The following is a 14,231-nucleotide window of genomic DNA, read 5'->3' on the forward strand; positions in this document are numbered from 1 at the left end:
GGTAAGCCTCTACTTTTATAACAAAACCACAGAGAGAAGGAAAAATGTTAAACACCAAGTCAACTAATGCTTAGGAAAAAAAATTTGGCTTAAAATGAGGCTGCACTTTTAGCCCTTTCTCATCTGAATGGAAAACTACTGAGAGGCAGGGAACCACCTGTTAAGAATAAGTGTAAGATCTAAGTATATGTTTACACATGCGGACAAATGGGCTCTACGCAGGGCTCCCAGGAAGCATCCCAGTGTGGACAGTTTCCTTTTACCTTATCACAGTACTGACAAAAGTAATCACGGTTGGGCTTTATGATGGGTAGAGTTAACTCTGGCACCTCTTCTATCTTCATGTCTGGGTGCCTCTTTGATAAGTGATTTACCTAAAGGGGGAAAAAGCAAATGAGAAAAAGAGAGCCTATGACAAAGAGAAGCGAACCAAATGCCTCTGGTCTTGACTGCTAGAAGTTGGAATCCTGGGAAGCCATGCCCCAAAACAATAAGGCATGTGGCCAGATCGAGCGTTTCCAGGTCCATCTGACGCCAAGCCTTAACAATCACGGTTAGCAGGAGTTAACAGTCATTCAGCAAATTACTGAAGGGAATTGGGTCACGGTGGATTCCATTAACACTCTTTGAAAGACCCACCGAAGGAAAATAGAACATTACACTAGCACAAATCTCATTGTTGAATTCTCCCAATGCAAAGCCATCTTTCATTATTTAGTGCCCTGGCCTTAATGAGGACACTGAATGAGATGCAAACTCAGGTTCTAAATTTTAAATAATTCCCCATGCCTCTAGTCCTACCAGAACTGTAATAAAGTCAAAATGAATTGAACTGGCTATCCTGAGGTGTCTCCTAACCCGGTTCACACACCCTGCTTTGAAGGGCAGTTTCCTTCTATTGCTGTTTCCCATCTGGAAAGGGGGGCATTACAGAGAGCAAACGGGGAGAAGGAAAATCCCACCAAAAAGGACGTTCAGAAACACAGAAGAGAAGAGGGAAATGAAATATAAGAGCAGAGACTGAGCACGGTAAAGCAAAAGAAAACTCATAATGAAAAGTGACAGAGAAAGACTTATCCCAAGAGGTCAGCAGAAATGAACTGTGGCACAGGAGGGCAAAGGGAGGGGTGCCTGGGTGGCTCAGTCATTAAGCGTCTGCCTTCGGCTCAGGTCGTGATCCCAGGGTCCTGGGATCTAGCCCCGCATCGGGCTCCCTGCTCAGCAGGGAGCCTTCTTCTCCCTCTCCCACTCCCCCTGTTTGTGTTCCCTCTCTCACTGTCTCTCTCTCTCTCTCTCTCTCTCTGTCAAATAAATAAATAAAATCTTTAAAACAAAAACAAAACAAAACAAAAAAACAGGAGGGCAAAGGGATCTGGGAAGAACTCCAAATTGGGCATCGTGTGCTTCTGTCTTTTCCCCTAGCCCCTGACAAAACCTACTGAAAATTTCACACAGAATACTGCACAAAGCCATCACCATAGACAGAAATGGGTGGGTCTGGAAGCCGCTTGGCACTGACCAGCATGCCTCGTCTCCGGAAGCCCATCATACACAGGCGGCACTTGAATGTGAAGCTGTCGTAGTCCGTGGATGTGATACGAGGCTTGAACGTCTTGGAGCGGCTGATGCGGTCAGCTTTCTTGGCCTCCCTCTCAGGGTTGTGCATCCTCTGCATATGTTCCCGTAGTTTGTCTTTTCGCTATTTAGAAAGAATGTTTGAAAAGGCAGGGGAGTGGGGAGAGAGGGTAGAAAATTTTTAATTGAAGGGATTAAAAAAAGCAATACAAGTTACCAGTAAGCACAACCTACCAAGAGGCATCCGAGTTGCCAGGGTGCTGGAATGCACAAACTCTGACCATTAGCAAATAAGTACGTTCCACTGAGTCTTGGTTTTGGGGAAGAAAGAATTTATATGTAGTATGGAGAAGATGAAAGGATAATGGAATAAATTTGGTATTAAGAATTTCAAGACAGGGGAGCCTGAATGGCTCAGTCAGTTAAGCATCTGCCTTCGGTTCAGGTCATGATCCCAAGGTCCTGGGACCAAGCCCCGTGTTGGGCTTCCTACTCATCAGGAAGCCTGCTTCTCCCTCTCCCCCTCCTTATGCTCTATCAAATAAATAAATAAAATCTTTAAAACAAAAGAATTACAAGACAAATTGATAATGAATGATAGGTAATACTGTATTTACAAAGCCATTTGTATGCTCAGTTCCCACACATTTTAAAAAAATTTTATGCTATTCTTCCAAATCCCACATAAATTTAAGTATTTCTCATCTTATGGACTTAGAAGCTCATGCAAACAATTACACTGCCCACTGTGGATGAAGCGCACGGTCTAGGTCACGGCCTTAGTTTGATGACCTAATCTAGTGATACATGTTGGTATGAGTCCATAGAGAAAAAAATCAAGCAGAGCCCATCCCAAGGAAAAAAACATTCAAAAAATGCCAGCTCCCCTCTTCAGCATTTCTCTCTTCTCTCAGACATGATTAAACTATTATTGGTCTTGGGGTGCCTGGGTGGCTCAGTCGTTAAGCATCTGCCTTTGGCTCAGGTCATGGTCCCAGGGTCCTGGGATCGAGCCCTAAATCAGGCTCCCTGCTCCGCAGGAAGCCCACTTCTCCCTCTCCCATTCCCCCTGCTTGTGTTCCCTCTCTCTCTCTGTCAAATAAATAAATAAATAAATAATCTTTAAAAAAAAAAAATGACTATTGGTCTGATAAAGATTTTGAACCTTTCCACCAGAACAGTTCTCCCTACATTTTGGTATAAGGACTTTTATTTAACCACTGTCTTTTTTCAGCATATTCATTTAACAAGTATTTCTTGAGTGCCCATGTCAGGAACCATTCGAAGTTCAGGGTTCAACGCTAGGACCCCTCACCTACCTCTCTCTTCTGCTCCTCCTACCCCCACCCACCTCATTCCTGGAAAGTCCAGCAGAGAATTTCAGAGTCTCTTACTTTGCAGTAAAGTCTGGATTACAAGCCTTGCCCTACATAACAGTATTTCTCTGGAGTGTCTTTAGATAGAGTGATAAAGCTCACCACCTCAGACTTCTGTTGCATTTCTACTTTTTCCCCAGCATCGGTATTCACTAATTTCCCCCCACCCATTCCCTTTAAACAGACCAGGTTATTGTAACTGACTCATTACAGAAGTCCCAAAGCCACCTACTACGACTACTACTACTACACCAAGCTCTGCATACAGAGACAGATACATCTGCTGAAGGCCAAATCTCAGCAAGTCTTTTCCATCCTAACAGCCCTAAGCCCAATCCATTATGCCTCCACTCTCTCCTCCTGCCTAAATCCTGCTGCTGGATCAGCAGTATTCCCAAACATCTAGCCTCCCAAGCTGCAAAGCCCAATTCCTCTCTGTCCACCCATCAGCCTGGCATCCAGACACAAAGTGCTACCAATTCTCCCTCAGATGTTTGTCTTGGATATGGACCCTCTTCTCCATGCCCGCTGACTAGGCCTTAGTGCAGCCCAGCTGCAAAATGCCCCTGGAGCATCTTCACCTCTCTCCCTCTCCTCCTCCCATCCCTTTCTCTAGCAGGCTCACTCTTCCCCACCCTTCAAGGAATTCAAGTGTCACCTACACCCCAAATCAGAGTGAATCCTTCTCATGGCATTTTTTTTCTCTATTACAGTAGCAGTAATAATTTTTTTTGAAGTTTTATTTACTTAAGTAATCTCTACACCCAACATGGGTCTCAAGCTCATGACCCTGAGATCAAGAGTCACATGTTCTTCTGACTGAGCCAGCCAGGCGCCCCAGGAGCAGTAATAATTTTTAATGCACATGTCAAATTTCCTCTTTAAACTGAGAGTTCCTGAAAGTCAAAAGGTCCTACCTTTTGAAGCTTGTAGTAGGACAGTTACAATTCAGTAGAAGTGCTACAACAGGGTCACAAGTAAAGGGTCCTATCGGAATACGTAGGAGAAGCACTTAATCCAGTGGGGGGGGGGGGCGGGCATCAAGAAATGCCTCTGTACGAAGTGACATCAGCCAGATGGAATGATGAGAGAGTCTGAAAGTGTATTTCAAGGGGGGGTTGTGAAGGAGAACAGATGCAAAGTCCCCAGGAGAGACAGCATGCCACACTGCAGTAAACCACAGAGCTCAGTAGAGCAGAGTACAAAGGGGAAGGCGGAACTGCAGAGGTAATTGGGAGCCAGGTTCTGCTTTTTGTTTTCTGTTTTTTTTAAGATTTTATTTATTTATTTTGACAGAGAGAGAGACAGCGAGAAAGGGAACACAAGCAGGGGGAGTGGGAGAGGGAGAAGCAGGCTTCCTTCCTACGGAGCAGGGAGCCTGATGCAGGGCTCGATCCCAGGACCATGGGATCATGATGTGAGCTAAGGTAGACGCTTAACAACTGAGCCACCCAGGCACACCCCAGGTTCTGTTTTTAACTAGAGTTTGGGTGACACACAATATTACATTAGTTTCAGGCGTACAACATAGTAAGTTGACAACTCTCTACATTCTGTTATGGAAGCCAGATCTTGTGGTGGCTTTTTTTTTTTAATTAAGTAAGCTTTATGCCCAACGTGGGGTTTGAACTCATGACCCTGAGATCAAGAGTTGCATGCTCTACTGACTGAACCAGCCAGGTGCCCCTTGGGGTGACTTTTAAGTGATAAGCACTTTGGATTCTATCTAGGAGGCTATTAAAATTAAAAGGCCCATGACATTGAATTTGTTCTCTAGAAAAATAACTCATTATAGTCTGGAAAGTGAATTGTAGATACATTGTGCTTTTGTACCGCGTCAACTTGGCTAAGGGGAACTAACTGTATTTACATGGATCCCAATCCTGGTGTGGTTCTCAGTCTTCGCAAAGAGAGGCTCGCACCAGACTGGAAGGCGGGAATGAAGCAGTGGCCATGATGCTCTGTGGGCCAGGGGCGCTGGGAGAGCCCCGCTCACCCTCGCTGGCTCCCACTCAGCCACCCATTCTCTTGCTGAGGGCAGGCGCCACAGGCAACTCGGCGTGCATCGCCACAGGCAGCAACATTCCTCTGTGGCCAGCACCGGCTCTCTTTCATGAGCCCGCTGGAGGTGCCTGGCTTCCCAGGTTCCCAGGGAAGTTCCCATTGTCCACCCGGACCAGGGCTGCAGAAGGGGGCATTAGTGACTTCTCTCTGATCCTCCAACCTCTCCTGCCAGACCCTTGCTTCTCTATCTTCTTCTATGATGAAGTTCTTATTCCTGTAAGAAACTCCCTTACTGCATAACTCCAGTGGGTTTGCTTCCCTGATTGAACCCTGTCCTAATATATCTGGTGAGAGTGAAAGAGAAAATGAAAGGAGCAAGGTTTTTCACATGCCTGGTGCTCAAATGGTATCAGGCACAAAAAAGATAATAAAAAAATACCAAACGGTAGGATGGATGGATAGCTAACTGGTTAACATCATAAGACAGGGATCCTTTTGGATATATTGTTGGTGTTGTTTTTTAATTAAGAAACAAAAAAGAACCTAGGTCAATTGAGAGCTTTCACATTAGAGTTCTCTGCAAAGGTCTAAACTGTGCTACTGTATATTGAAAGCCAGCAGGATTATATTCCACAACCCATCAAGTTAAAGTTTGAAAATTACTTCCTATATCTCTTTATCATCTCCACATTCTACACAATGCATCTTTTTAAAATTAGTTTTTCCCTCCAGCATCTGTTTCTGAGTCTTTCCCAGTTTCTATGACAGCATGACCTACAATCACACTCACTAGTGTTTCTTTATTGAATGTGAGTCATCTGATTTCCCAATGAAGTATATATTTATTAGTTTCATATTTCCTTGTTTAACTCTTATCCCTGAGTCTCCTGTGGGTTTTCGCCTTGCTTCTTCTAAATTCCAGGCAGGCTACTGATACTTATGAAGTCTTATTTTAATCCTTGGAGTCATGACCATTCCCTAAAGTTGCCTAAGCTGTTCAGTGTTCCACAGATTTCCACAGATCTCCCTCCTTCCTTAGATGACAGTCCTGAGACTTTCAGGGCTCAATTACCAGGCTCTGATACATAGTAAGTGCTCAATAAAAATCTCTCAATTTGGTAAATAAATGGATTGTTCTCTTAGGAATTCCTCAACAGCAATTTAGTTCCACTTATTGTACATCTGGATTCTCCTAAGGAGATGTGTTATTACTCTATTCGGCAGTTTGAATTAATTATTTGGGGATATTAAGGTGAGCTTTTTCCTTCATTTTATCGTAACAACCAAGTCAAACACGAGAAATAAAATGCATCTCAAGTTCAGCTCTTTGTAAGTAGGTGATTAACGGATGAAATGAACAGATATGTATCCTTAGCCCGACATAATGTTAGTGGCCGTGAGAACAACGTTAGGCCGTTCACGGCTTCCGTACCTTAAATTGCTTCCCACATGTGGAACACAGGAAATCTTTGCGGTCTGAATGTCGGAGCATGTGAAGACGCAGTTTGTCAGGACGGCAGAAGGCCTTGTCACACTCTGTACACTGGTAGATCTTTTCTGAATGGAAGCTTCGCACGTGTTTTTTCACCTGGCAGTTGAAGACACCAACAAGTCAGAGGACTCGGGCACCCAAAGGAAGGACAAATGGTAGCTTATCAACACTAGAGGGAGCCAAACGCATTCCCATGGATTTTCATCAACCTGACGGTGTAATCCAATCAAATGTGACTGATAATTGGCCTCCATCACACACAGTACCCCTGTCACAAAGAAACAGAACAAGCAGCCAGAAAGCTTTATAAATCTTAACCTCCCACATAACTTGAAGAAGAGGAAGAAAGAGTGCTTGCTCAAAGCCCTGATCACATGGGACCCATTTTTCTTTCTCTCTCTCTCTACTTTTTTAAGATTAAGCAGAGTTCCTCTGGATTTTAATAAATCTTGGTAAAAATTATCCACAGAAAGACAAAAACATAATTCTTTCTCACTTGTTTCTGCCTCCAACATGTATAGAAGCAATTTAGCCCCTTTTAGTAATTGGTCCTTTTGCATCTTTCCATTAAATCAGGTTCTGAAAGGGACGCCTGGGTGGCTCAGTCGGTTAAGCATATACCGTCAGCTCAGGTCATGATCCCAGGGTCCTGGGATCAAGCCCCATATCGTGCTCCCTGCTCAGAGGGGAGTCTGCTTCTCCCTCTCCTGCTCCCCCTGCTTGTGTGCACGCTCTCTCTCTCTCTCTCTCTCTCTCTGTCAAATAAATAAATAGATAAAATCTTTAAATAAATAAATCAGGTTCTGAAGAATAAAGACATGAATTAGATGATATAAAATACATTACCCATTTATGAGAACGATACAATACCAGCATCATTTCTCCTTAAACTTATTCCCTATACTTCTGGATAATTTAAATAAAGGAATATGGCCTCAATTCTCTTAGCTGTAAATACCCAATGAAGGAGAGCTGTGATGAGAGCTAAGTAGTGAGTCGTAGAGAACTATTTCTATAAGACATTTTGCTTCATTGTTTTTGAGTCTCTTTTGCCATTAGATTCTGCCATAAGTCACTTTTCTAATTGTTTGTGTGAAGTGATAAAATTACCAAGACTCCCCAAACTAGCAGAACTATGATCTCCTTTTGTCTGGGTAATTCTTTTTTAAAGAGAAAATATTTTTACTAGTTATATTTAAATTATTCATTGACTAGCATAGAACTAGCATATCATCACTTGAAGTTCAAATGAAATCATGAATATTCTGGAATTTATCCTCACCTATTTTGCTCCAGAATATAGTCCAAGGAAGGAGGTCAGTGCTTGATACAAAAGTATATTATATACCAACTCTCTCTTTGTTTCCTTCCAAAATGCATGACCTTAGTAAAGCAAGACAGGATACCACAGTAGTAGAGAGAAAATGTTTCCAGGCCAGGAAATGGGAGCATGTCTTCTATAGGCTCTCTATATTTTATGAGTAGAGGGTACTGGCAAAGATTAAGAAAGACTTTGTAAAAATCACAATCAGATCTGGGTATTTGTTACTTGTAATAAAACTTAAATGTTTCAATGCCAATGTCTGATTTGGACAATTAAGAGTTATGATAATCTTTATCAAAACAGCTTGATTGAAGAAATACCATTCTCAACCATAACGTTGTTTCAAGGACGGGATGAAAATGCAGGCGATAGGCAGTCTCAACTTTCCAAACATCAAAGTTTCTTTTACCAAAGAAGAAAAGCATACGGGAGTCTCAGGAACAGACACTCACCTGGATAAAATCTGGGAATCGTTTCTTACAAGTTGGGCATGTAAAGCAGCCATCATTGATATGAATGGCCACATGATCCTTCAACAAATCAAGGCGGTCAAAGGATTCTGGGCAAAAAATGCAAGAATAAGTCTTCTGGTCCGAATGGAGTTTCATGTGGCTCTCCAAGGACGCACTGCTGATGAAGCCCTTGTTACAGAGATCACAGGTCAGCGGGCAGTTCCCCTCCCGCCCGTGGAAGCGCAAATGTTGGTCCAGTTTGTCCTTTTCACGGAAGGCCTTCCCACATTGCAAACACTTAAAAGGCCGGAAGGACTTCCGAATAAACAGATGCTGAAGAGCTGCATTCTGAAAGACACACACAAATACAATTATTTAGCGAGGAGGTCAAGTGAGTAAGCAGCTCACACATTTATAGAGAAAGAGGATGATCTCTGCAATCAGACTTTCCATAGCAATTAAACTCTGGGACACACAGTTGAAAGAAGATTTTCCTGGTGAAGACATTAAAAATGAAGCCATCCCCAAAGAAGTTCACCCTGAAAAGACAAACCTTCTCTATGTCTTACAATATTTATGGATGTATGGGTTTGTTTTTTTTTTTAAGAATTAAGTAACAGCCAAATAGTATTCCCAATAAAGGATTTGTATAATAAAACAAATCCCAGAGTTGAGTAGAATAACAATTGGAGATTTAGAAGAAGTGACGTGGGGTAAGTCACACATGCATGAATGAAGTTGGAGCAAGTCAGCCAAATGTTACTTGCTGAAGTTCTTGAGAAAAAGAATTCAAAGCTTGATTAAAATGTTTAGGAAAAAAAAAAAAAGATCTAAAAAGAACTGAAGAGTAGTACTTGCCAGGGGCTGGGGAAGGAGGCAATGAATACAAAGTTTCTTTGAGGATGATGAAAATGTTCTGGAATTATAGTGGTGATGGCTGCACAACTTTGAGAATATTCTAAACACCACTGTAAAAGGGTGAATTTTATGGTCCATGAATTATATCTCAATCTGAGAAAAGGAACTTGAAAGAGAAATGAAGCATAACGATTTATATGAACATGTTCATTCATGAGGTAAGATATATGAGCACACATTATAAATGGAATATGTGTATTTGACCACTTCCTACTTAGAAAATGCAGAAGACAAGTTCTTGGTGTAGCTAGTTAGTTCCACTGGTTAAAAGGCCATGCTAACAAAGTTAAGCTTATCGCTTTGTTCCCTGTCTAGACTAGTCAATTTTCCTCTTTTTTTTTTTTTGCAGTCACAGATTGCACTTCTAATGCTGATTAGCCATCTTGTAAATTCATGTAATTGTTATAGGGAATCCAAGTGAGAGAATATGGATATTCAGTACAAATTCATCACTACCGCTGGAAAAACAACTCATGCTCTGCAGAGAGCAGATCAACAGAATCATCTTTCACACAGGGAATAGAGCGTCAATGTTTTAGTTATGCTATAATGAAGACTCATTCATAGGTTCTTCAAAATACCACAGGGAAAGCTCTAGAAAGCTATGGGGGGGGGGAATCCCTCATAAAATATTTCTGTGAATGGGTGAGCCTGTGTGACTAAGGGACTAGTAACTGAAGGATTAATGGAGACCTTAATGCATTATTGGTACAATGAACCATGCTTAACCCCAACTTCTAAGCTAAATTTAATGTGAAAAAAATCATTCAGAAAAAAGCAAAATAATAATTTTTTCTTTAATGAAAATTCTGAACACAGTTACTGTATGACTGAAAACTTCCTCCTCAGGGTCTTTCATGGGGCCGGGAGAGATACTGCACCTACTCATTTATCTTGAGGAGGTATTTAGAAATTCTGTTGTCTTCCCCAGTTGACTGAGGCAGGACTGCATTATATCTTACCCTCCTTTGTATCTAGAGCCCTTAAACTATAGCTTAGCTCATAGGAAGTGTTCAATAAAAACTCCAGAATTAATGAAATGTATTTCATATGAAAAACAAAAAGAATTCTTTCAAAGTCTCTTTTACAGCACCTGCAGAGATCTGTAATAGCAGACCATTCTCACATCAGTCACAGAGATTTCTGGCACTTTATTATACTGTTCAGCAGTTACCCAATCTTTTTACTCTATCTGAACAAATATTTATTTTACAAAAAGCTCTCACTATTCTGGCTACTTTCAAAACTTAATGGAAATATTGCAAATAAACAAATACTATCCTGAGATTCAGACATTCAAGATTTAGAGTGCTTTCAGCATGTAAGAATCATTTCCTTTATCCAAGTTCAATAAGGTTTCCAAGGGCAGACACAATGTACAATTGATCTTGGTCCCACTGGGGATTCCACTCCTATTCGGGTGCCAAATCTAGAACTCGTTTTTGTTTTGGACTATTATGCTAATAAGTCTTCTGTCATTTCTGATTAGTTTGAGTGTCCTCAGACACTTGATCGCTAACCAGCCACTGGGCTGCACGTTCTTAGTTCTGTCCACAAACCTTGTTCTTGTTGTCTTTCTAATTCCCATGGAGCCCTGAAGATCATATTTCTCTGATCTGGTGATCCTCATGTAATCCACACAGTACAAGGTAGTGAAAATGCTGAAACTTTCCCACCCCTTGACCCACTTGCAGGCCATTTCTACTCTAAGGTATCCTCTGTAGCTCAGAGCTATGCTGGCACACATTTCTAGAAGAAGCCATGAAAAGTGGCAGAAGTAGCACAGATGGATCCATTATGGATCTTCTGATCCCTGAGTTGCCATCAGCCAGGCACACCATACCATACGGTCCATAAGGTACTCTAGGGTGCCAAAGTGCTACAGTTGCTAAAATCTGTGATGGGGGATTCAACTCACACTGAAACGAATTCTAAGACAACAGATTCTTTGCAAACAAAGACCTATAATATTTCTAAAATTTGATATAAATAGCTAAGGGAAATTAATTCTTGATCACTTTTCATATTATTTTGATCTTGACACCAAAAGGAAATCAATCCTGTTTGTTTGTTGGCTTTTTTTTTTTTTTCCTCACTTTTCTCTGCCTGTTTTCTATCTGGCCTTCAAAGCCTTTAGTTGGCTAGCCCTACCAATGTATCTCACTCTCCACTGTCCTTCAACTGGCACCCCACGCTAGGGTCAAGCTACGATGTGCACTGTCCCCAAACCACTGCAAGCACATGCCTATGTGCTGGCCTTTGATCCTATGGCCAACAGCCCTGGAAACAGCCTACCTTCTTCCTGTCTCTCTCCCAGACCATTTAAGGCTTGCTTCATCCATGAACTATTCCCTGACTCCTTCTCATCTTTCTTTGGCCTTTCTCATTTCCCAGTTCCTATAGCAATTATAGGCTACACTTTCAAATTTAGCCCTTGACTATAAGAGCCATTACATGAGCACTATCTCCCAAATTAGACTGTAAGCTCCTAGCGAACAGGACTCATGTGAAAACTGCATTGTGTCCACAGCCTAGGGCTGAGTATATAGTCAGATCTCACTACCATTCCATAAGTCACCCAAATTGTTGTAGAACTGGATGGGATCCTGGAGATCACTTAGTCCTACCCTTCGTTTGGGGTAGGAGGAATCTGCTACCCACAATTTATTTATCGGTCTATCTGAAAATAGATGGCTATGCATTAACTAGTTTGTATTTACTATAGATCCCACCAGGATTTAGTAGACACAGGTCGCAAAGAACATCAGGTCAGGCAAACACTTCAATAACGTTCTGTTGTGTGGAACACAGGAAACGAACCTACCTGCAGCTCCAGCTGAGCAGGCAGCATTAGAGGAGAGAAAAATAGTTACATTACCAATTGGGTTGGAAGACTTCCATTCAGTTGGTCATTACCAATCTGGATAGAAAAGATGAAAAAATACATAGCCCTAATTCTTAGAATGTGTGAGAAGAAAAAACACAAGAGCTCAACTAAGACTGACCTCCAAAAGCCAAGTGCACATGGCTTTTGCTTTGACACAAGGAACCTTGTACCCAAACCAGTCACCCAATGCACTGAAGGATACGAACACAGAGCTACACCAGGCTTGTACAACCACAACTTCACTACATGTGTGGGCTTTTATTTGGGGTTGTTTTTGTTTTTTCGGCAAAAAAATTAAATCTTGTAGGCATTTCTCTGGACTTAGTGAAAAATCAGAATGGCCAAAGCAGAAAAGACAGTCATGGAGCAAGAGTAAAATGCAGATTGGGAAATAATGTAGAATGATGGATTAGGAAGGTATTAACTCATAGTTTTTTTGCCTTTCTGGTCTATATTCATGTATGTTTCCATAGCCTTTTGAAAGAATATACATGGAGCCAAAAATATTATATGTTTCCATCACAGGACCCTTATAAAGGCTACTTAGCCTCAGAGTGCTGACAACCTTTCAATGTTATTATATAGCTATAAATGTTTAAATGTATTTTTATAGGAAGGCAGGGACTCGACTATTTTCCAAGGTCCCTTCTAGCCTATAGGCAAATGAGAAATATAAGCTAAACGTAGGCAAATGAGAAGACCAAAAGAAACATAAGCTAGAACAATCACCTCTCTAGAAACTGTAAAGCCTGGAAAGTTTTACCAAAAAGTCTCTTTCTAGCCACACATAAAGTACAATAAAAGTATATACCACTGCCATAGACAGTGGTGTAAGTACTTGTTTTCTGGATGGAAATTGGTCAGCACATGCGCTTATCCCACAAAACCCTATTGTTCTCTACATGCATCCCCTCCAGGAACTAACTCAGACTCCCATGCTATCTGTGAGGTAAGAGGAACACACATCTGACCTGGAGGCCACGGACAACGTGGGGCCGCATGCTCTAGAGTCGAGACACAGGCCACAGAAGTCAAACACTGATCAACTCCCGAACCTGGTGCTTAACTTCAAGCTGTCCCAGGTGTGTAAACTGTACCTGCCACAGCAACATGGACACGGGTCCCTTTGCATTGATGAGTAATGACATTTGCTAGTCTCCCCTTGGAAACTGTAGACAACCAAATTCATTTACCCAAAATTAATCTCAGAGCCACCAGTAGGCATGGATTAGAGTGGCTTCGGTGTAAATAATTACTACAATTAAATACACTTATTTCCCCATTTCCAATCTGTGAGGTTAGGGATCCAGAGAGCTATCCTACTTGAACCATACTAGTCCAGAAGCTGCCAAAAGCCAGGCTTCTGTGTCATTACTAAATTGATGGAATCTAGGACCAGCCATTCCAGCCTGTCACAGGACACAAAGACACTGAGAAGCAGATAACACATTATTCCTAGATAAGGGGATCGAGTGTGTCGTAGGCTAGATGCACGATTTCAAAGCAGATGGTGAGTAAGTTGGGAAAACATGGCACCCAGAAAGCCAGTTGACTGGAGAAAGGGCAGCATCTCGTGAGGGAGGAGCTCTGCTTCCCACTTACTCGGATACGCTTGGCTCTGCGCATGTCATCCGCCGTCAGAGTGCTCTGGGTGGGCAGCGGGCTCTCCTCATGCTGGGGCTGCAGATGTAGGCTATGAGTTTCTGGCTCGTGTTCCAAAGAAGGCTGGGTTTCCTGTGGCAGCTGAGGGATGGGGAGAGTGGGCTGTTCTGGTTGATCCAGCCCATTCAGAGTAGCTGGCTCAGCCTCATCAAACTGCTCCTTGGTGGAAAAATGTAGCAAGTCCTGAAATTGCAATAACCAGGAATTATTTCCCCAGCTAGATAGAGACTTGCGCTAGAGAGAGTGTCAGCTAAGATTTAGAATTGCTGCTTATTTTTTAAATCTCTAGATTTAAAAAAAATATTCTCCTTCTGGGAAAACTATCCAAGATTAGGTAACTATCCACAGGATGTAAAACTGGGAGATATTCCAGATCACTTCATGAGGAAAAGACTGACAGGAGAACTCTTCTGGAATAAGATCATTTTAACTGTTTAAACTGATTAAACAGCATCCCCCAACAATATCTTTGGACAATTTCAACTCCTTTTTTTGGTGGCTGGCGGGGGGGCGGGCGGGGGGCGGGGAGGAGGAGGGAGAG

The 14,231-nt window shown here is 42.1% G+C and overlaps 1 protein-coding gene across 3 annotated transcripts in view; it reads right to left on the reverse strand.

The window, feature by feature from the left end:
* Positions 1–14,231, reverse strand: part of PRDM10 (PR/SET domain 10) — a 104,355-nt gene that overhangs the window by 24,391 nt on the left and 65,733 nt on the right. For all 3 annotated transcript variants that reach the window (XM_073903985.1, XM_025893791.2, XM_025893792.2), the window contains 5 exons: positions 13,631–13,873; positions 8,224–8,571; positions 6,388–6,543; positions 1,520–1,699; positions 264–374 (listed from right to left, as the gene is read on the reverse strand). In XM_073903985.1, coding sequence (XP_073760086.1) covers positions 264–374; positions 1,520–1,699; positions 6,388–6,543; positions 8,224–8,571; positions 13,631–13,873 — 1,038 coding nt within the window. The remainder of the gene's footprint in view (positions 1–263; positions 375–1,519; positions 1,700–6,387; positions 6,544–8,223; positions 8,572–13,630; positions 13,874–14,231) is intronic.

This window comes from Callorhinus ursinus, unplaced genomic scaffold (assembly GCF_003265705.2).
Source record: "Callorhinus ursinus isolate GAN/ISIS: 27379988/994484 unplaced genomic scaffold, GSC_fseal_2.0 scaffold19, whole genome shotgun sequence".
In the NCBI taxonomy this organism is placed as follows: domain Eukaryota; kingdom Metazoa; phylum Chordata; class Mammalia; order Carnivora; family Otariidae; genus Callorhinus; species Callorhinus ursinus.